Genomic DNA, 22,893 nt, shown 5'->3' on the forward strand with positions numbered 1-22,893 from the left:
TGTAAACCTTTGACTCCTCCTTGGAGTCTCAATTTAGTTCTTTCAGTTCTTCAGGGGGTTCCGTTTGAACCCTTACATTCCGTTGATATTAAGTTATTATCTTGGAAAGTTTTGTTTTTAGTTGCGATTTCTTCTGCTAGAAGAGTCTCAGAATTATCTGCTCTGCAGTGTTCTCCTCCTTATCTGGTGTTCCATGCAGATAAGGTGGTTTTACGTACTAAACCTGGTTTTCTTCCAAAAGTTGTTTCTAACAAAAACATTAACCAGGAGATTATCGTACCTTCTCTGTGTCCAAAACCAGTTTCAAAGAAGGAACGTTTGTTGCACAATTTGGATGTTGTTCGCGCTCTAAAATTCTATTTAGATGCTACAAAGGATTTTAGACAAACATCTTCCTTGTTTGTTGTTTATTCAGGTAAAAGGAGAGGTCAAAAAGCAACTTCTACCTCTCTCTCTTTTTGGATTAAAAGCATCATCAGATTGGCTTACGAGACTGCCGGACGGCAGCCTCCCGAAAGAATCACAGCTCATTCCACTAGGGCTGTGGCTTCCACATGGGCCTTCAAGAACGAGGCTTCTGTTGATCAGATATGTAGGGCAGCGACTTGGTCTTCACTGCACACTTTTACCAAATTTTACAAGTTTGATACTTTTGCTTCTTCTGAGGCTATTTTTGGGAGAAAGGTTTTGCAAGCCGTGGTGCCTTCCATTTAGGTGACCTGATTTGCTCCCTCCCTTCATCCGTGTCCTAAAGCTTTGGTATTGGTTCCCACAAGTAAGGATGACGCCGTGGACCGGACACACCTATGTTGGAGAAAACAGAATTTATGTTTACCTGATAAATTTCTTTCTCCAACGGTGTGTCCGGTCCACGGCCCGCCCTGGTTTTTTTAATCAGGTCTGATATTTTATTTTCTTTAACTACAGTCACCACGGTACCATATGGTTTCTCCTATGCAAATATTCCTCCTTAACGTCGGTCGAATGACTGGGGTAGGCGGAGCCTAGGAGGGATCATGTGACCAGCTTTGCTGGGCTCTTTGCCATTTCCTGTTGGGGAAGAGAATATCCCACAAGTAAGGATGACGCCGTGGACCGGACACACCGTTGGAGAAAGAAATTTATCAGGTAAACATAAATTCTGTTTTTATACTTATATTTGCCATGATTCAGGTTAATCAGTATATTTCCTTCTTACAGACTGTCAGTTTCATTTTGGGTAATGCATATGAAAAAATTATTTCTTACCTGAACATTTTTCAAATTTACTCTCTTTTCTAAATTGCGGGCTGTTAGGCTCGCGGGAGCGCAAAATGCTATAATTTATTGCGTCATTTTTGGCGCGAGAATTACGTTTGACGTTATGACGTCATTTTCCGCGTCTTAGTAGTGCCGAGAGTTTTCACGTAGTTGCGTCATCTATAACGCTCGTGTTTGTTGCAGACGTTTTTGGCGCCAAAAAATATTTTGTCAGTTGTGGGCGTCATACTTGGCGCCAGATTTTTGACATTATTTAAGTCATTATTTCTTTTTGCTTCTGGTTTCCAGAAGCTTATTCTGTTTGCATTTTTTCCCATTCCTGAAACTGTCATATAAGGAAATTGATAATTTTGCTTTATATGTTTATTTTTTCTATTACATATTGCAAGATGTCTCAATCTGACCCTGTCTCAGAATCTACTTCTGGAATGCTGCTGCCTGATGTCGGTTCTACCAAAGCTAAGTGCATTTGTTGTAAACTTGTGGTAACTGTTCCTCCGGCTGTAGTTTGTGTTAGTTGTCATGATAAACTTTCAAAAGCAGACAATATTTCCATTAGTAGTAATCCATTACCTGTTGTTGTTCCTTCAACATCTAATGTTCAGGATATTCCTGTTAATGTGAGAAAATTTGTTTCTAATTCTGTTCAGAAGGCTCTGTCTGTTATTCCACCTTCTAAAAAAAGTAAAAGGTCTTTTAAAACTTCTCATAAATTCGATGATGTCTTAAATGACCGACAGCATTCTGATTTATCTATCTCTGATGAGGATCTATCTGGTTCAGAAGATTCTGCCTCAGATATTGACACTGACAAAACTTCATATTTATTTAAAATGGAGTATATTTGTTCTTTATTAAGAGGTGTTGATTGCATTAGATATGGAGGAGACTGGTCCTCTTGATATTAAAACCAGTAAATGTTTAAATTCGGTTTTTAAACCTCATGTAGTTATTCCAGAGGTTTTTCCAGTTCCTGATGCTATTTCAGATGTAATTTCTAGGGAATGGAATAGTCTGGGTACTTAATTTACTCCTTCTTCAAGGTTTAAGAAACTGTACCCTTTGCCGACTGATAGATTGGAGTTTTGGGAAAAGATCACCAAAGTTGATGGGGCTATCTGTACTCTTGCAAAGTGTACTACTATTCCTACGGCATATAGTACTTCTTTTAAAGATCCTTTAGATAGGAAGCTTGAATCTTATCTAAGGAAGGCTTATTTCTCCAACATAGGTGTGTCCGGTCCACGGCGTCATCCTTACTTGTGGGATATTCTCTTCCCCAACAGGAAATGGCAAAGAGCCCAGCAAAGCTGGTCACATGATCCCTCCTAGGCTCCGCCTACCCCAGTCATTCTCTTTGCCGTTGTACAGGCAACATCTCCACGGAGATGGCTTAGAGTTTTTTAGTGTTTAACTGTAGTTTTTATTATTCAATCAAGAGTTTGTTATTTTAAAATAGTGCTGGTATGTACTATTTACTCAGAAACAGAAAAGAGATGAAGATTTCTGTTTGTATGAGGAAAATGATTTTAGCACCGTAACTAAAATCCATGGCTGTTCCACACAGGACTGTTGAGAGCAATTAACTTCAGTTGGGGGAACAGTGTGCAGTCTCTTACTGCTTGAGGTATGACACATTCTAACAAGACGATGTAATGCTGGAAGCTGTCATTTTCCCTATGGGATCCGGTAAGCCATGTTTATTAAGATAGTAAATAAGGGCTTCACAAGGGCTTATTAAGACTGTAGACTTTTCTGGGCTAAATCGATTCATTATTAACACATATTTAGCCTTGAGGAATCATTTATTCTGGGTATTTTGATATGATTATATCGGCAGGCACTGTTTTTGACACCTTATTCTTTAGGGGCTTTCCCTAATCATAGTCAGAGCCTCATTTTCGCGCCGGTATGGCGCACTTGTTTTTGAGGACAGCATGGCATGCAGCTGCATGTGTGTGGAGCTCTGATACATAGAAAAGTCTTTCTGAAGGCATCATTTGGTATCGTATTCCCCTTTGGGCTTGGTTGGGTCTCAGCAAAGCAGATTCCAGGGACTGTAAAGGGGTTAAATATAAAAACGGCTCCGGTTCCGTTATTTTAAGGGTTAAAGCTTCCAAATTTGGTGTGCAATACTTTTAAGGCTTTAAGACACTGTGGTGAAATTTTGGTGAATTTTGAACAATTCCTTCATACTTTTTCGCAATTGCAGTAATAAAGTGTGTTTAGTTTAAAATTTAAAGTGACAGTAACGGTTTTATTTTAAAACGTTTTTTGTGCTTTGTTATCAAGTTTATGCCTGTTTAACATGTCTGAACTACCAGATAGATTGTGTTCTGACTGTGGGGAAACCAAGGTTCCTTCTCATTTAACTATATGTATTTTATGTCATAAAAAAATTTAGTAAAAATGATGCCCAAGATGATTCCTCAAGTGTGGGGAGTAAGCATGGTACTGCATCATCCCCTCCTTCGTCTACACCAGTCTTGCCCATACAGGAGGCCCCTAGTACATCTAGTGCGCCAATACTCCTTACTATGCAACATTTAACGGCTGTAATGGATAATTCTATCAAAAACATTTTAGCCAATATGCCCACTTATCAGCGAAAGCGCGACTGCTCTGTTTTAGAAAATTCTGTAGAGCATGAGAACGCTGATGATATGGTTTCTGAAGGGCCCCTACACCAGTCTGAGGGGGCCAGGGAGAAATTTCAGATTCAGGAAACATTTCTCAACAAGCTGAACCTGATGTGATTACTTTTAAATTTAAGTTGGAACATCTCCGCGCTCTGCTTAAGGAGGTGTTATCCAATTTGGATGATTGTGATTATCTGGTCATTCCAGAACCACTATGTAAAATGGAAAAGTTCTTAGAGGCCCCGGGGCCCCCCGAATCTTTTCCTATATCCAAGCGGGTGGCGTACATTGTTAGTAAAGAATGGGACAGGCCCGGTATACCTTTAGTACCTCCCCCCATATTTATAAAATTGTTTTCCTATAGTCGACCCCAGAAAGGACTGATGGCAGACAGTCCCCAAGGTCGAGGGGGCGGTTTCTACTCTACACAAGCGCGCCACTATACCCATAGAAGATAGTTGTGCTTTCCAAGTCCTATGGATAAAAAATTAGAAGGTCTGCTAAAGATGTTTGTTCAGCAAGGTTCCCTTCTACAACCAATTGCATGCATTGTCCCTGTCACTGCAGCCGCGTGTTTCTAGTTTGATGAGCTAGGAAAGGCGATTATTAGTAATTCTTCTTCTTATGAGGAGATTATGGACAGAATTCGTGCTCTTAAATTGGCTAATTCTTTCACCCTAGACGCCACCTTGCAATTGGCTAGGTTAGCGGCGAAAAAATTCTGGGTTTGCTATTGTGGCGCAGAGCGCTTTGGTTAAAATCTTGGGCAGCGGATGCGTCTTCCAAGAACAAATTGCTTGACATTCCTTTCAAGGGGAAAACACTCTTTGGCCCTGACTTGAAAGAGATTATCTCTGATATCACTGGGGGCAAGGGCCACGCCCTTCCTCAGGATAGGTCTTTTCAAGACCAAAAATAAACCTAAGTTTCGTCCCTTTCGCAGAAACGGATCAGCCCCAAGGGCTACGTCCTCTAAGCAGGAAGGTAATACTTCTCAAGCCAATCCAGCCTGGAGACCTATGCAAGGCTGGAACAAAGGAAAGCAGGCCAGGAAACCTGCCACTGCTACCAAGACAGCATGAAATGCGGGCCCCCGATCCGGGACCGGATCTGGTGGGGGGCAGACTCTCTCTCTTCGCTCAGGCTGGGGCAAGAGATGTTCTGGATCCTTGGGCGCTAGAAATAGTCTCCCAAGGTTATTCTCTGGAGTTCAGGGGGCTTCCTCCAAGGGGGAGGTTCCACAGGTCTCAGTTGTCTTCAGACCACATAAGAAGACAGGCATTCTTACATTGGGTAGAAGACCTGCTAAAAATGGGAGTGATTCATCCTGTTCCATTAGGAGAACAAGGGATGGGGTTCTACTCCAATCTGTTCATAGTTCCCAAAAAAGAGGGAACGTTCAGACCAATCTTAGATCTCAAGATCTTGAACAAGTTTCTCAAGGTTCCATCGTTCAAGATGGAAACCATTCGAACACTTCTTCCTTCCATCCAGGAAGGTCAATTCATGACCAAGGTGGATTTCAAGGATGCGTATCTACATATTCCTATCCACAAGGAACATCATCGGTTCCTAAGGTTTGCATTCCTGGACAAGCATTTCCAGTTCGTGGCGTTTTCTTTCGGATTAGCCACTGCTCCTAGGATTTTCTCATAGGTACTAGGGTCCCTTCTGGCGGTGCTAAGACCAAGGGGCATTGCTGTAGTACCTTACTTGGACGACATTCTGATTCGAGCGTCGTCCCTTCCTCAAGTAAAGGCTCACACGGACATTGTCCTGGCCTTTCTCAGATCTCACGGATGGAAAGTGAACGTGGAAAAGAGTTCTCTATCTCCGTCAACGAGGGTTCCCTTCTTGGGAACTATAATAGACTCCTTAGAAATGAGGATTTTTCTGACAGAAGCCAGAAAAACAAAACTTCTAGACTCTTGTCGGATACTTCATTCCGTTCCTCTTCCTTCCATAGCGCAGTGCATGGAAGTGATAGGTTTGATGGTAGCGGCAATGGACATAGTTCCTTTTGTGCGCATTCATCTAAGACCATTACAACTGTTCATGCTCAGTCAGTGGAATGGGGACTATTCAGACTTGTCTCCGAAGATACAAGTAAATCAGAGGACCAGAGACTCATTCCGTTGGTGACTGTCCCTGGACAACCTGTCACAAGGGATGACCTTCCGCAGACCAGAGTGGGTCATTGTCACGACCGACGCCAGTCTGATGGGCTGGGGCGCGGTCTGGGGATCCCTGAAAGCTCAGGGTCTTTGGTCTCGGGTAGAATCTCTTCTACCGATAAATATTGGAACTGAGAGCGATATTCAATGCTCTCAAAGCTTGGCCTCAGCTAGCGAGGGCCAAGTTCATACATCAACCATCAGGGGGGAACAAGGAGTTCCCTAGCGATGGAAGAAGTGACCAAAATCATTCTATGGGCGGAGTCTCACTCCTGCCACCTGTCTGCTATCCACATCCCAGGAGTGGAAAATTGGGAAGCGGATTTTCTGAGTCGTCAGACATTGCATCCAGGGGAGTGGGAACTCCATCCGGAAATCTTTGCCCAAGTTACTCAACCGTGGGGCATTCCAGACATGGATCTGATGGCCTCTCGTCAGAACTTCAGAGTTCCTTACTACGGGTACAGATCCAGGGATCCCAAGGCGGCTCTAGTGGATGCACTAGTAGCACCTTGGACCTTCAAACTAGCTTATGTGTTCCCGCCGTTTCCTCTCATCCCCAGGCTGGTAGCCAGGATCAATCAGGAGAGGGCGTCGGTGATTTTGATAGCTCCTGCGTGGCCACGCAGGACTTGGTATGCAGATCTGGTGAATATGTCATCGGCTCCACCATGGAAGCTACCTTTGAGACGAGACCTTCTTGTTCTAGGTCCGTTCGACCCACTCCAGCTGACTGCTTGGAGATTGAACGCTTGATCTTATCAAAGCGAGGGTTCTCAGATTCTGTTATTAATACTCTTGTTCAGGCCTGAAAGCCTGTAACCAGAAAAATTACCACATAATTTGGTATATCTGTTGGTGTGAATCTGCAGGATTCCCTTGGGACAAGGTTAAGATTCCTAAGAGTCTATCCTTCCTTCGAGAAGGATTGGAAAAAGGATTATCTGCAAGTTCCTTGATGGGACAGATTTCTGCCTTGTCTGTGTTACTTCACAAAAAGCTGGCAGCTGTGCCAGATGTTCTAGCCTTTGTTCAGGCTCTGGTTAGAATCAAGCCTGTTTACAAAATTTTGACTCCTCCTTGGAGTCTCAACCTAGTTCTTTCAGTTCTTCAGGGGGTTCCGTTTGAACCCTTACATTCCGTTGATATTAAGTTATTATCTTGGAAAGTTTTGTTTTTGGTTGCAATTTCTTCTGCTAGAAGAGTTTCAGAATTATCTGCTCTGCAGTGTTCTTCTCCTTATCTGGTGTTCCATGCAGATAAGGTGGTTTTGCGTACTAAACCAAAAGTTGTTTCTAACAAAAACATTAACCAGGAGATAGTTGTGCCTTCTTTGTGTCCTAATCCAGTTTCAAAGAAGGAACGTTTGTTGCACAACTTGGATGTAGTTCGTGCTCTCAAATTTTACTTAGCAGCTACTAAGGATTTCAGACAAACTTTGTCTTTGTTTGTTGTTTATTCTGGTAAACGGAGAGGTCAAAAAGCAACTTCTACCTCTCTCTCCTTCTGGATTAAAAGCATTATCCGATTGGCTTATGAGACTGCCGGACGGCAGCCTCCTGAAAGAATCACAGCTCACTCCACTAGGGCTGTGGCTTCCACATGGGCCTTCAAGAACGAGGCTTCTGTTGATCAGATATGTAAGGCAGCGACTTGGTCTTCACTGCACACTTTTTCTAAATTTTACAAATTTGATACTTTTGCTTCTTCTGAGGCTATTTTTGGGAGAAAGGTTTTGCAAGCCGTGGTGCCTTCCATTTAGGTGACCTGATTTGCTCCCTCCCTTCATCCGTGTCCTAAAGCTTTGGTATTGGTTCCCACAAGTAAGGATGACGCCGTGGACCGGACACACCTATGTTGGAGAAAACAGAATTTATGTTTACCTGATAAATTACTTTCTCCAACGGTGTGTCCGGTCCACGGCCCGCCCTGGTTTTTTTAATCAGGTCTGATAATTTATTTTCTTTAACTACAGTCACCACGGTAACATATGGTTTCTCCTATGCAAATATTCCTCCTTAACGTCGGTCGAATGACTGGGGTAGGCGGAGCCTAGGAGGGATCATGTGACCAGCTTTGCTGGGCTCTTTGCCATTTCCTGTTGGGGAAGAGAATATCCCACAAGTAAGGATGACGCCGTGGACCGGACACACCGTTGGAGAAAGTAATTTATCAGGTAAACATAAATTCTGTTTTATGTTCAGGTCATCTTCTTAGGCCTGCTATTTCTTTGGCTGATGTTGCTGCGGCTTCAACTTTTTGGTTGGAAACTTTAGCGCAACAAGTACCAGATCCTAATGTGTATAGCATTGTTAAGCTAATTCAACATGCTAATAATTTCATTTGTGATGCCATTTTTGATATCATTAGAATTGATGTCAGGTATATGTCTTTAGCTATTTTAGCTAGAAGAGCTTTATGGCTTAAATCTTGGAATGCGGATATGACTTCTAAGTCAACGTTGCCATCTCTTTCTTTCCAAGGTAATAAATTATTTGGTTCTCAGTTGGATTCTATTATTTCAACTGTCACTGGGGGGAAGGGAGCCTTTTTGCCTCAGGATAAAAAATCTAAGGGTAAATTTAGGGCTGCTAACCGTTTTATTTCCTTTCGTCAGAATAAGGAACAGAAACCTGACCCTTCCCCTAAAGGAACGGTTTCCAATTGGAAGCCTTCTCCAGTCTGGAATAAATCCAAGCCTTTTAGAAAATCAAAATCAGCCCCCAAGTCCGCATGAAGGTGCGGCCCTCATTCCAGCGCAGCTGGTAGGGGGCAGACTAAGATTTTTCAAAAATGTTTGGATCAATTCAATCCAAAATCATTGGATCCAGAACATTGTTTCTCAAGGGTACAGAATAGGTTTCAAGGTAAGACCGCCTGTGAGAAGTTTCTTTCTCTCACGCATTCCAGTGAACCCAGTAAAGGCTCAGGCTTTCCTGAAGTCTGTTTCAGACCTGGAGTTATCCCGGGTAATTGTGCCATTTCCCTTTCCGGAACAGGGTCTGGGGTTTTATTCAAATCTGTTCATTGTTCCAAAGAAAGAGAATTCTTTCAGACCAGTTCTGGATCTAAAATTTTTGAATCATGTAAGAATGCCAACATTCAAAATGGTGATTATAAGAACTATTCTGCCTTTTGTTCAGCAAGGGCATTATATGTCCACAATAGACTTACAGAATGCATATCTTCATATTCCGATTCATCCAGATCACTATCAGTTCCTGAGATTCTCTTTTCTAGACAAGCATTACCAATTTGTTGCTCTTCCTTTTGGCCTAGCAACAGCTCCAATGATCTTTTCAAAGGTTCTTGGTGCCCTACTCTCTGTAATTAGAGAGTGGGGTATTGCGGTGTTTCCTTATTTGGACGATATCTTGGTACTTGCTCAGTCTTTACATTCTGCAGAATCTCACATGAATCAACTAGTGTTGTTTCTTCAAAGACATGGTTGGAGGATCAATTTACCAAAAAGTTCCTTAATTCCTCAGACAAGGGTAACCTTTTTAGGATTCCAAATAGATTCAGTATCCATGACTTTGTCTCTAACAGACAAAAGACGTCTGAAATTGGTTTCAGCTTGTCAGAACCTTCAGTCTCAGTCATTCCCTTCAGTAGCTATGTGCATGCAGGTTTTAGGTCTCATGACTGCAGCATTGGACGCGATCCCCTTTGCTCGTTTTCACATGAGACCTCTTCAGCTTTGTATGCTGAGCCAATGGTGCAGGGATTATACAAAGATATCACAATTAATATCCTTAAATCCCAATATTCGACTATCTGACTTGGTGGTTAGATCACCATCGTTTAGTTCAGGGGGCCTCTTTTGTTCGTCCAACCTGGACTGTGATTTTAACAGATGCAAGTCTTTCAGGTTGGGGAGCTGTCTGGGGATCTCTGACAGCGCAGGGGGTTTGGAAATCTCAAGAGGCGAGATTACCAATCATTATTTTGGAACTCTGTGCGATTCTAAGAGCTCTTCAGTTTTGGCCTCTTCTGAAGAGAGAACCGTTTATTTGTTTTCAGACAGACAATGTCACAACCGTGGCGTATGTCAATCATCAAGGTGGGACTCACAGTCCTCAAGCTATGAAATAAGTAACTCGGATACTTGCATGGGCGGAATCCAGCTCCTGTCTGATCTCTGCGGTCCATATCCCAGGTATAGACAATTGGGAAGCGGATTATCTCAGTCGCCAGATTTTACATCCGGGAGAATGATCTCTTCAACCAGATGTTTCTTCAGATTGTTCAAATGTGGGGGCTTCCAGAAATAGATCTGATGGCTTCTCATCTAAACAGGAATCTTCCCAGGTATCTGTCCAGGTCCAGGGATCCTCAGGCGGAAGCAGTGGATGCGTTGTCACTTCCTTGGAATTATCAACCTGCTTATGTCTTTCCGCCTCTAGTTCTTCTTCCAAGAGTGATTTCCAAAATCATAATGGAGCGTTCATTTGTACTGCTGGTGGCTCCAGCATGGCCACACAGGTTTTGGTATGCGGATCTTGTTCGGATGTCCAGTTGCCAACCTTGGCCACTTCCGTTAAGGCCAGACCTTCTATCTCAAGGTCCATTTTTCCATCAGGATCTCAAATCATTAAATTTGAAGGTATGGAGATTGAACGCCTAGTGCTTAGTCATATAGGTTTCTCTGACTCAGTGATTAATACTATGTTGCAGGCTCGCAAATCTGTGTCTATAAAGATTTATTACCGAGTTTGGAAGACTTAATAAATTCTCTTGGCATTCTTTTAGAATTGCTAGAATTTTACAGTTTCTTCAGGATGGTTTGGATAAGGGTTTGTCTGCAAGTTCCTTGAAAGGACAAATCTCTGCGCTTGTTTTGTACAGGCTTTGGTTCGTATCAAGTCTGTCATTAAGCCAATTTCTCCTCCTTGGAGTCTTAATTTGGTTTTGAGGGCTTTACAGGCTCCTCCGTTTGAGCCTATGCATTCTCTGGACATTAAATTACTTTCTTGGAAAGTATTGTTCCTTTTGGCCATCTCTTCTGCTAGAAGAGTTTCTGAATTATCTGCTCTTCCTTGTGAGTCTCCTTTTCTGATTTTTCATCAGGATAAGGCGGTTTTGCGGACTTCATTTAAATTTTTACCTAAACTTGTGAATTCCAACAACATTAGTAGAGAAATTGTTGTCCCTTCGTGGTGTCCTAATCCTAAGAATTCTTTGGAGAGATCTTTACATCTTTGGATGTGGTAAGAGCTTTGAAATATTATATTGAAGCTACTAAAGATTTCAGAAAGACTTCTAGTCTTTTCTGGTTCTAGGAAAGGTCAGAAGGCTTCTGCCATTTCTTCGGCGTCTTGGTTAAAGCTTTCGATTCAACATGCTTATTTGGAGTCGGGTAAATCTCCGCCTCAGAGGATTACTGCTCATTTTACTAGGTAAGTTTCTACTTCCTGGGCTTTTAAGAATGAAGCTTCTGTTGATCAGATTTGCAAAGCAGCAACTTGGTCTTCTTTGCATACTTTTACTAAATTCTACCATTTTGATGTTTTCTCTTCTTCAGAAGCAGTTTTTGGTAGAAAAGTACTTCAGGCAGCTGTTTCAGTTTGATTCTTCTGCTTATAATTTCAGTTTGTTTCAATATAAAGATTAAAACTTTTGATTTGGGTTGTGGATTCTTTTTTCAGCGGAATTGGCTGTCTTTATTTTTATCCCTCCCTCTCTAGTGACTCTTGCGTGGAGTTCCACATCTTGGGTATTTGCTATCCCATACGTCACTAGCTCATGGACTCTTGCCAGTTACATGAAAGAAAACATAATTTATGTAAGAATTTACCTGATAAATTATTTTCTTTCATATTGGCAAGAGTCCATGAGGCCCACGCTTTTTGTGGTGGTTATGATTTTTTTGTATAAAGCACAATTATTCCAATTCCTTGTTGATGCTTTCGCTCCTTTCTTATCACCCCACTTCTTGGCTATTCGTTAAGCTGAATTGTGGGTGTGGTGGGGGTGTATTTTTAGGGAATTTTGAGGTTTGGAAAACTTTGCCCCTCCTGGAAGGATTGTATATCCCATACGTCACTAGCTCATGGACTCTTGCCAATATGAAAGAAATGAATTTATCAGGTAAATTCTTACATAAATTATGTTTTTTTATTTTGGAAATGCACTCAATATTTTTAAACCTCATTTAAAGTGTTCTAATTCAATTTTTCTTTATATTAAGTATAGGTGTATTTATTTTGTTATATATTGTTGCTTACCTTTTATACAGGCCGGTGTGTTTGGATTGTTGCACTTTCAATAATGTGTTAATGTGGTAGTGAATTAAATAATTTCCCTCATCATTGCTGTCCTTAAGTTATTCCTCTCTGTTCCCAAAAGCATATTAAATTATTTTTTTCCTCCAGAAGATTACTTTGCAGCTTACCACATATATTTTTAATTTTATAGGGTAATATCAGGAGTGCATTCAAATGTTGACATATATATATTTCTTTAATATAGGTGAGCTAATAATGTGCTATAATATTTTGAGGTTTTTAGTGCTTCTTACAAAAATGGTGTACCTCCAGATTTTTTTCAGCAATTGGAAAATATTACACTCCCTTTTTAAAAAAAATAAAAAAATAATTTAATTTTTTTATTATTCGTTTTGAGATTCAGTACAGAAATGTATTTTTAAATAGATTTTATATGGTTATGTTTAAATTTGGCAGCAAAGATTGTATACACTGTTGTCAGAAATCAAAGTACAATATTTGAAAAATCAATGACTTGGAAAAATACTGTTTATGAAAAGGTTTGCAACTGAAGGTGTTAAAACAGAGTTTACTTGCCAGCTTTGTCATTTACTGTCATGAACTTATGATACTATAGAATTTTTTCTTCTCCACACAGCTCGCTGCTTTTCTAAACTTCCTAGGCAGATGAAGTGCATGTATAGAACCAACTACTCAGCTAACAGACACCACTGGCTGTGCGTAATATATTTTGTAAATCACTTGGGCTCAAAACGTCGAACCTTAAAGGGACACTGAACCCAGATTTTTTTTCTTTCGTGATTCAGATAGAGCATGCAATTTTAAGCAACTTTCTAATTTACTCATCAAATTTTCTTCATTTTCTTGGTAAGTTTAGCTGCTGGCCCATTTTTGGTGAACAACCTGGATTGTTCTTGCTGATTTGTGGATAAATTCACCCACCAATAAACAAGTGCTGTCCAGTGTCCTGAACTAAAAATTGTTTGGCTCCTTAGCTTAGATGCCTTTTTCAAATAAATATAGCAAGAGAACGAAGAAAAACTGATATTAGGAGTAAATTAGAAAGTTACTTAATATTGCATGCTCTATCTGAATCACAAAAGAAAAAAATTGAGTTCAGTGTCCCTTTAAGGTAGACCACGGTATTGATCCTAGCTGATGCAGCTGTGAGGAATAGCATGCATCGGCTGTGATCAATAGTCTTCGGTCATCAGGACCGCGGTTGAGAAACACTAGTGTACACCATAGAAGGCAACAGTTTTCTGTTTTACTTTAGCAAATATAAGGCAACTTGTTTGGGAAAGTTAGTTTAGGCAGCTAAGGCAACGTTTCTGGGAGCATTGTAAGTAATGTAGGTCTCAGCTGACCTGTAGAGACTAGTTTGTTGCCAAGGTAACCCAGGCTGTGCAGGAATTGTAATTGGCTACATAAAACGCTGGCAGCTTCTGTTTCCTTCTCTGCTGTGTGCAGTAAACTGCACAACTAGTGCTATTACAGCCAGTGGTGCCTGATAGCGGTGTACTCTATACATGTACATGACTCTACACCAGGAAAATAATGAGCTGTATGGTGAATGAACAACACTATAGTATCATACAGCTCATTATAAGGAAATGACAACACAGGTTCATTCTCAATTTTAACAACTTTAGCTGCAACATGTTTGTTTATATATATATATATCATATATGCTAATTAAGTCATTATTTTTTCAAAACATTTTCTGACTATTGTGTCCCTTTAAGTCAGTGCCTCTTCCTCTTTCAACTTCAGTTCATATGATAGTTACTATGCTGTAACATGAAATATGACTACTTAGTTTAGTAAGTGAATTAGAATCACCTTATTTTTGGTGATGCTAATAACTGGTTTAAGTTCTTGTAGTCTTAGCATCCCTACACTATATAGTGCAGTAGAACTTCTATAAAGCAGGTATTTCCATCTTTCAGGAGCCAGATTATTTTGATGATATAGAAGAAAAAACTCCTATTAGCAATGAAGTAGAAATGGAGTCAGAAGAACAGATTGCAGAAAGAAAAAGGAAGATGGTAAGTTGGGAAGATAGTGGCTAGTTTAATGTTGCCACTTGGTCTAGGGACAGCTGATCTTCCCATGCTAATTGTTGCTTCCACTTAGGCTTTAGACTCCAATCAAATAATACTGGCTTCCTGTTGCTATGTTCTGTAATAAAAGCTTTGCTTAATGCATTCATTCCACTTGGCTCTTTAAACTAAATATCTTGCTGTTGGTTTTACAGAATGCCTCTGTGGTAATATTGTTGTTGTTTTGTTTTTTTTTTTCCCCTTTTTTTTTGCCTTGCTTTTTGGCCTTCCTATGCTTGTCACTGAAGGTTGACTGCTTTTCATTAATATTTATGGAATTTTGCCTTATGCTAGTGAAAAATTCTAATTATGATTCAAATCATTGTTTTCTAGAATTGGTTTTAATCATTGATGGATACGCAACATTATTATGGGTTTAAATCACTTTTCTCTCACATTCTCGTAGAACTGTATAATTACTATTGGTTAGATGTTCTTTGACTTCAGAAGTATGTAAGAAATGCAGACCTCTTTGTTTTTGATTCTAGCTATTGTGGGACTGAATTAGTTCTTCCTCAGATTCCCAATATTTTGCCTTGGAATCCTTGACTTTTTCCAAGTCTTAAAAATGTTTGCACTTATGGCTTGGTTAGGATTGGCAGGGTCCCACACCCTGAAAAAAATACACCTTTTTTGTGAGCCCTGAGCTATTACCATTAACAAAATGTGCACAGTCTCTTTATATTTACACTTTTGAGTCAACTACTGAGCATGTGCAAGAATTCAGACTATACATATATGCATAAAGTGCTATTGCATTGTCTTTTTATCATGCATTTGTTGATTATGCAAATCTACTGTAATTACTGGTTCTTTAATCAAGAATTATGTATATATAAGTGCCATTGACACGTATTAAAAAAATTGAGGTTAAAGGGATGGTAAAGTCAGAAATTTTCTGTTCGTTCTTATACACTTTTAATCTAATGATACATTTTTCCAAATACCTTGTGCTGTGCTTTCTTTGGCGTTCAGCAGCTATTGTGGTCCAAAAATGTCAATTTCCAAACCCACCGTGAGGTTAATTTGCATTAGCCAATCACGGTGGGCAACCTGTGTTCTCTCTTCCCTGCAGTTCCGGGTACAGGGATGAAGGCTTACGCATGCGCTTTGAAGTGAGCAAAGTTAACGCATGCGCTTTCTTTGTTGGAATTCTCCGACATTAGAGGTCTAGCGGTCATGTGACCGCAGTCATTCATGAACTGGAGCAGACAGAGGAGGTGAAATGTTAATTACGGCGGATAATTTATGCGTGCAGAGGAGCATTCAAGACTGCCCTTTGTAGGGGGCTGGAAAATGTGAAGTGATAGTTACAAATAGAATAAAGTTTTATAACAGGATCAGAGCTTTGTTTGGATAAAATTGTAAGTACAATCATATTAAGTTAAAATATTGGATCGTTTGCTTTTTAAAAAAAAAATGTTTTTAATCTGACTTTACTAATCCTTTAAAGGAGTTAAAAAATAAGCATTGCTTTTCAATACAGGAGTAATTTACACTCTCTACACTGCCTGTTCTTGAGCTACATACACCAGTCAGTGACTGACATAGGGAAGTTTAGGAGCGGTAAAAAAAAAGGTGCTGCATGGTATGTAAATAAAGCAGGTGCTGCAGACACATTGAAAGCTGTAGGTTTCACTCAATGCTCCGTGAACTAAATCCTGCAAGCTCTGCACATAACTTTTTGCTTGAATATTTTGTATCTTATATATGTAAGTGTGCACTATTAATGGCAAGCCTGTGTTTTAGTTTTGTTTTCAGGATAATATCATTAAAGGAATATAAAAGTCAAAAATGAAAAGTGCATGGGTGCATTTCAATTTGAAATTGAAGCATTTTCTCCAACATTGGTGTGTCCGGTCCACGGCGTCATCCTTACTTGTGGGAATATCTCTTCCCCAACAGGAAATGGCAAAGGGTCCCAGCAAAGCTGGCCATATAGTCCCTCCTAGGCTCCGCCCACCCCAGTCATTCTCTTTGCCGTTGCACAGGCAACATCTCCACGGAGATGGTTAAGAGTTTTTTGGTGTTTAAATGTAGTTTTTTATTCTTCTATCAAGTGTTTGTTATTTTAAAATAGTGCTGGTATGTACTATTTACTCTGAAACAGAAAAGGATGAAGATTTCTGTTTGTGAGAGGAAGATGATTTTAGCAGACAGTAACTAAAATCGATTGCTGTTTCCACATAGGACTGTTGAGATGAAGTAACTTCAGTTGGGGGAAACAGTTAGCAGACTTTTCTGCTTAAGGTATGACTAGCCATATTTCTAACAAGACTGTGTAATGCTGGAAGGCTGTCATTTCCCCTCATGGGGACCGGTAAGCCATTTTCTTAGTCTCAAACAGAATAAAGGGCTTAATATGGGCTATAAAACTGGTAGACACTTTTATGGGCTAAATCGATTGCTTTATTTGGACATTTTATACATGTTTATGCTGATAATTCACATTTATAAACTTGGGGAACGTTTTTTAACGGCAGGCACTATGTTAGACACCTTTTCCAGTCAGGGAGGGCCTTCCCAGTTGTAGGCTGAGCCTCATTTTCGCGCCATTACTGCGCAGTTGTTTTTTGAGAGCAAGACATGCAGATGCATGTGTGAGGATCTGAAAATAGCTGGAAAAGTTTCTAGAAGGCGTCATTTGGTATCGTATTCCCCTCTGGGCTTGGTTAGGTCGCAGCAAAGGCTATAGCTGGGACTGTATAGGGGTTAAATTTGTAAACGGCTCCGGTTCCGTTATTTTAAGGGTTAAAGCTCTGAAAATTGGTGTGCAATACTTTTAATGCTTTAAGACACTGTGGTGAAATTTTGGTAATTTTTGAACAATTCCTTCATACTTTTTCACATATTCAGTAATAAAGTGTTTCTGTTTAAAATTTAAAGAGACAGTAACGGTTTTGTTTTAAAACGGTTTTTGTGCTTTATTGACAAGTTTATGCCTGTTTAACATGTCTGTGCCTTCGGATAAGCTATGTTCTATATGTATGAAAGCCAAGGTGTCTCCCCATTTAAATTTGTGTGATAATTGTGCCATAGCGTCCAAACAAAGTAAGGACAGTACTGCCACAGATAATGAAATTGCCCAAGATGATTCCTCAGATGAGGGGAGTAGACATGATACTGCATCATCTCCTACTGTGTCTACACCAGTTTTGCCCATGCAGGAGGCCCCTAGTACATCTAGCGCGCCAATGCTTATTACCATGCAACAATTGACGGCTGTAATGGATAACTCAATAGCAAATATTTTATCCAAAATGCCTACATATCAGAGAAAGCGTGATTGCTCTGTTTTAAACACTGAAGAGCAGGAGGGTGCTGATAATTGTTCTGTCATACCCTCACACCAATCTGAAGTGGCCATGAGGGAGGTTTTGTCAGATGGGGAAATTTCAGATTCAGGAAAAATTTCTCAACAAGCTGAACCTGATGTTGTGACATTTAAATTTAAATTAGAACATCTCCGCGCACTGCTTAAGGAGGTGTTATCTACTCTGGATGATTGTGACAACTTGGTCATTCCAGAGAAATTATGCAAGATGGACAAGTTCCTAGAGGTTCCGGTGCACCCCGACGCTTTTCCTATACCCAAGCGGGTGGGGGACATAGTAAATAAGGAGTGGGAAAAGCCCGGCATACCTTTTGTTCCCCCCCCCCCCCCTATATTTAAGAAATTATTTCCTATGGTCGACCCCAGAAAGGACTTATGGCAGACAGTCCCTAAGGTCGAGGGGGCAGTTTCTACTCTAAACAAGCGCACTACTATTCCTATTGAGGATAGTTGTGCTTTCAAAGATCCTATGGATAAAAAATTGGAGGGTTTGCTTAAAAAGATTTTTGTACAGCAAGGTTACCTTCTACAACCCATTTCGTGCATTGTTCCTGTCACTACAGCAGCGTGGTTCTGGTTCGAAGAACTAGAAAAGTCGCTCAGTAGAGAGACTCCATATGAGGAGGTTATGGACAGAGTTCACGCACTTAAGTTGGCTAACTCTTTTATTTTAGATGCCGCTTTGCAATTAGCTAGATTAGCGGCGAAAAATTCAGGGTTTGCAATTGTGGAGCGCAGAGCGCTTTGGCTAAAGTCTAGGTCAGCGGATGTATCATCAAAGACAAAATTGCTTAACATCCCTTTCAAAGGTAAAACTTTATTTGTACCAGAATTGAAAGAGATTATCTCAGACATCACTGGGGGAAAGGGCCACGCCCTTCCACAAGATAGGCCTTTCAAGGCCAAGAATAAGTCTAATTTTCGTTCCTTTCGCAATTTCAGGAACGGACCGGCCTCTAATTCTGCATCCTCTAAGCAAGAGGGTAATGCCTCACAACCCAAACCAGCCTGGAAACCGATGCAAGGCTGGAACAAGGGTAAGCAGGCCAAGAAGCCTGCTGCTGCTAACAAAACAGCATGAAGGAGTAGCCCCCGATCCGGGACCGGATCTAGTAGGGGGCAGACTCTCTCTCTTTGCTCAGGCTTGGGCAAGAGATGTTCAGGATCCCTGGGCACTAGAAATATTTTCTCAGGGTTATCTTCTGGAATTCAGGGAACTACCCCCAAGGGGAAGGTTCCACATGTCTCACTTATCCTTAAACCAAATAAAGAGACAGGCGTTCTTACATTGTGTAGAAGACCTGTTAAAGATGGGAGTGATACACCCAGTTCCAATAAAGGAACAAGGAATGGGATTTTATTCAAATCTGTTCGTAGTTCCCAAAAAAGAGGGAACCTTCAGACCGATTTTAGATTTGAAGATCCTAAACAAATTTCTCAGGGTACCATCGTTCAAGATGGAAACCATTCGAACGATTCTACCCACTATCCAGGAAGGTCAATTCATGACTACCGTGGATCTAAAGGATGCGTACCTACATATTCCTATCCACAAAGAACATCATCAGTTCCTAAGGTTTGCCTTTCTGGACAAACATTACCAGTTTGTGGCCCTCCCATTCGGGTTAGCCACTGCTCCAAGGATTTTCACAAAGGTACTCGGGTCCCTTCTAGCGGTTCTAAGACCGAGGGGCATTGCAGTAGTACCATACTTGGACGACATTCTAATACAAGCGTCGTCCCTGTCAAAAGCAAAGGCTCATACAGACATCGTTCTAGCCTTTCTCAGATCACACGGATGGAAGGTGAACATTGAAAAAAGTTCTCTGTCTCCGTCAACAAGAGTTCCCTTCTTGGGAACAATAATAGATTCCTTAAAAATGAGGATTTTTCGGACAGAGGTCAGAAAATCAAAACTTCTAAGCACTTGTCAAGTTCTTCATTCTGTTCCACGTCCTTCCATAACGCAGTGCATGGAAGTAGTAGGGTTGATGGTTGCAGCAATGGACATAGTTCCTTTTGCACGAATTCATCTAAGACCATTACAACTGTGCATGCTCAAACAGTGGAATGGGGACTATACAGACTTGTCTCCAGTGATTCAAGTAGATCAGAAGACCAGAGACTCACTCCGTTGGTGGCTAACCCAGGATCACCTGTCCCAGGGAATGAGCTTCCGCAGACCAGAGTGGGTCATCGTCACGACCGACGCCAGTCTAGTGGGCTGGGGCGCGGTCTGGGACTCCCTGAAAGCTCAGGGTCTATGGTCTCGGGAAGAGTCTCTTCTCCCGATAAACATTCTGGAACTGAGAGCGATATTCAATACTCTCAGGGCTTGGCCTCGACTAGCAAACGCCAGATTCATAAGATTCCAATCAGACAACATGACGACGGTTGCTTACATCAACCATCAGGGGGGAACAAGGAGTTCCCTGGTGATGAGAGAAGTGACCAAAATCATAAAATGGGCGGAGGATCACTCCTGCCACCTATCTGCGATCCACATCCCAGGAGTGGAAAACTGGGAGGCGGATTATCTGAGTCGTCAGACATTCCATCCGGGGGAGTGGGAACTCCACCCGGAGATTTTTGCCCAGTTGATTCAATTATGGGGCATTCCAGACATGGATCTGATGGCGTCTTGTCAGAACTTCAAGGTTCCTTGCTACGGGTCCAGATCCAGGGATCCCAAGGCGACTCTAGTAGATGCACTAGTAGCACTTTGGACCTTCAACCTAGCTTATGTATTTCCACCGTTTCCTCTCATTCCCAGGCTGGTAGCCAGGATCAAACAGGAGAGGGCCTCGGTGATCTTGATAGCTCCTGCGTGGCCACGCAGGACTTGGTATGCAGACCTGGTGAATATGTCATCGGTTCCACCATGGAAGCTACCTTTGAGACAGGACCTTCTTGTTCAGGGTCCATTTGAACATCCAAATCTGGTCTCCCTCCAGCTGACGGCTTGGAGATTGAACGCTTGATCCTATCAAAGCGTGGGTTTTCAGATTCTGTGATAGATACTCTAGTTCAGGCCAGAAAACCAGTAACTAGAAAGATTTACCATAAAATATGGAAAAGATATATCTGTTGGTGTGAATCCAAAGGGTTCCCATGGAATAAGATAAAAATTCCTAAGATTCTCTCCTTTCTACAAGAAGGTTTGGAGGAAGGATTATCTGCAAGTTCTCTAAAGGGACAGATCTCTGCTTTATCTGTCTTACTACATAAAAGACTGGCAGCTGTGCCAGATGTTCAAGCATTTGTTCAGGCTCTGGTTAGGATCAAGCTTGTTTACAGACCTTTGACTCCTCCCTGGAGTCTAAATCTAGTTCTTTCAGTTCTTCAAGGGGTTCCGTTTGAACCTTTACATTCCATAGATATTAAGTTACTATCTTGGAAAGTTTTGTTTTTGGTTGCTATTTCTTCTGCTAGAAGAGTTTCAGAGTTATCTGCTTTGCAGTGTTCTCCGCCTTATCTGGTGTTCCATGCAGATAAGGTGGTTTTGCGTACTAAGCCTGGTTTTCTTCCAAAGGTTGTTTCTAACAAGAATATTAACCAGGAGATAGTTGTACCTTCTTTATGTCCGAATCCAGTTTCAAAGAAGGAACGTTTGTTACACAATTTGGACGTAGTCCGTGCTCTAAAATTCTATTTAGAGGCTACAAAAGATTTCAGACAAACATCTTCTTTGTTTGTCGTCTATTCTGGTAAAAGGAGAGGTCAAAAAGCGACTTCTACCTCTCTTTTCTTTTGGCTTAAAAGCATCATCCGATTGGCTTACGAGACTGCCGGACGGCAGCCTCCTGAAAGAATCACAGCTCACTCCACTAGGGCTGTGGCTTCCACATGGGCCTTCAAGAACGAGGCTTCTGTTGACCAGATATGTAAGGCAGCGACTTGGTCTTCACTGCACACTTTTGCCAAATTTGACAAATTTGATACTTTTGCTTCTTCGGAGGCTATTTTTGGGAGAAAGGTTTTGCAAGCCGTGGTGCCTTCCGTTTAGGTGACCTGATTTGCTCCCTCCCTTCATCCGTGTCCTAAAGCTTTGGTATTGGTTCCCACAAGTAAGGATGACGCCGTGGACCGGACACACCAATGTTGGAGAAAACAGAATTTATGCTTACCTGATAAATTACTTTCTCCAACGGTGTGTCCGGTCCACGGCCCGCCCTGGTTTTTTTAATCAGGTCTGATGAATTATTTTCTCTAACTACAGTCACCACGGTACCATATGGTTTCTCCTATATTTTTCCTTCTGTCCGTCGGTCGAATGACTGGGGTGGGCGGAGCCTAGGAGGGACTATATGGCCAGCTTTGCTGGGACTCTTTGCCATTTCCTGTTGGGGAAGAGATATTCCCACAAGTAAGGATGACGCCGTGGACCGGACACACCGTTGGAGAAAGTAATTTATCAGGTAAGCATAAATTCTGTTTTTTGCAATATACTTCCATTAGCAAAAATGGCTTCTAGTAAAAGTTGTATTACATTTTTTTTCTGTGGCATACGCACATATTCTGTTTGTACAGAAGCAATACACACTGCTGCCAGCCTCCTGAGCAGACTTGATATTTTGTCCTCGCAGTATATGTTGGCATACGCACATATTCTGTTTGTACAGAAGCAATACACACTGCTGCCAGCCTCCTGAGCAGACATGATATTTTGCCCTCGCAGTATATGTTTGTATGTCGCTGAAAAACTGTAATAAGTTTTTAGAAGCATTTTGCTAATGAAAGTATATTGCAAAAATGTTTCTATTTAGTGTTGCATCTATGTACATGTACATTTTCACCATTCTATCCCTTAAAGGGGCATGAAACACAAATTTTTTCTTTCATGATTTAGAAAGAGCATGCAGTTTTAAACAACTTTCTAATTTACTTCTTTTATCTAATTTGCTTCATTCTCTTGATATCCTTTGCTGAAAAGCATATCTAGATAGGATAAGTTGCTGCTGATTGGTGGCTGCACATAGATGCCTCGTGTGATTGGCTCACGCATGTGCATTGCTATTTCTTCAACAAAGGATATCTAAAGAATAAAGCAAATTCAATAATAGAATCAAATTGAAATGTTGTTTAAATCGTATTCTCTATCGGAATCATGAAAGAGAAATGTTGGGTTTAATGTCCCTTTAAGTTTTCAAAACGGTT

General features: G+C 41.1%; 1 protein-coding gene across 5 annotated transcripts in view; it reads left to right on the forward strand.

Annotated features, from left to right (window-relative positions):
• KMT2E (lysine methyltransferase 2E (inactive)) overlaps nt 1-22,893 on the forward strand; it is a 464,054-nt gene that overhangs the window by 167,599 nt on the left and 273,562 nt on the right. For 3 of the 5 annotated variants that reach the window (XM_053716547.1, XM_053716548.1, XM_053716549.1), the window contains one exon: nt 14,250-14,348. The exons of the other annotated variants lie outside the window; for them this stretch is intronic. In XM_053716547.1, the coding sequence (XP_053572522.1) occupies nt 14,250-14,348 (99 nt within the window). The remainder of the gene's footprint in view (nt 1-14,249; nt 14,349-22,893) is intronic. 5 annotated transcript variants of the gene reach the window in all.

Source organism: Bombina bombina, chromosome 6, assembly GCF_027579735.1.
Source record: "Bombina bombina isolate aBomBom1 chromosome 6, aBomBom1.pri, whole genome shotgun sequence".
Classification (NCBI taxonomy): Eukaryota; Metazoa; Chordata; class Amphibia; order Anura; family Bombinatoridae; genus Bombina; species Bombina bombina.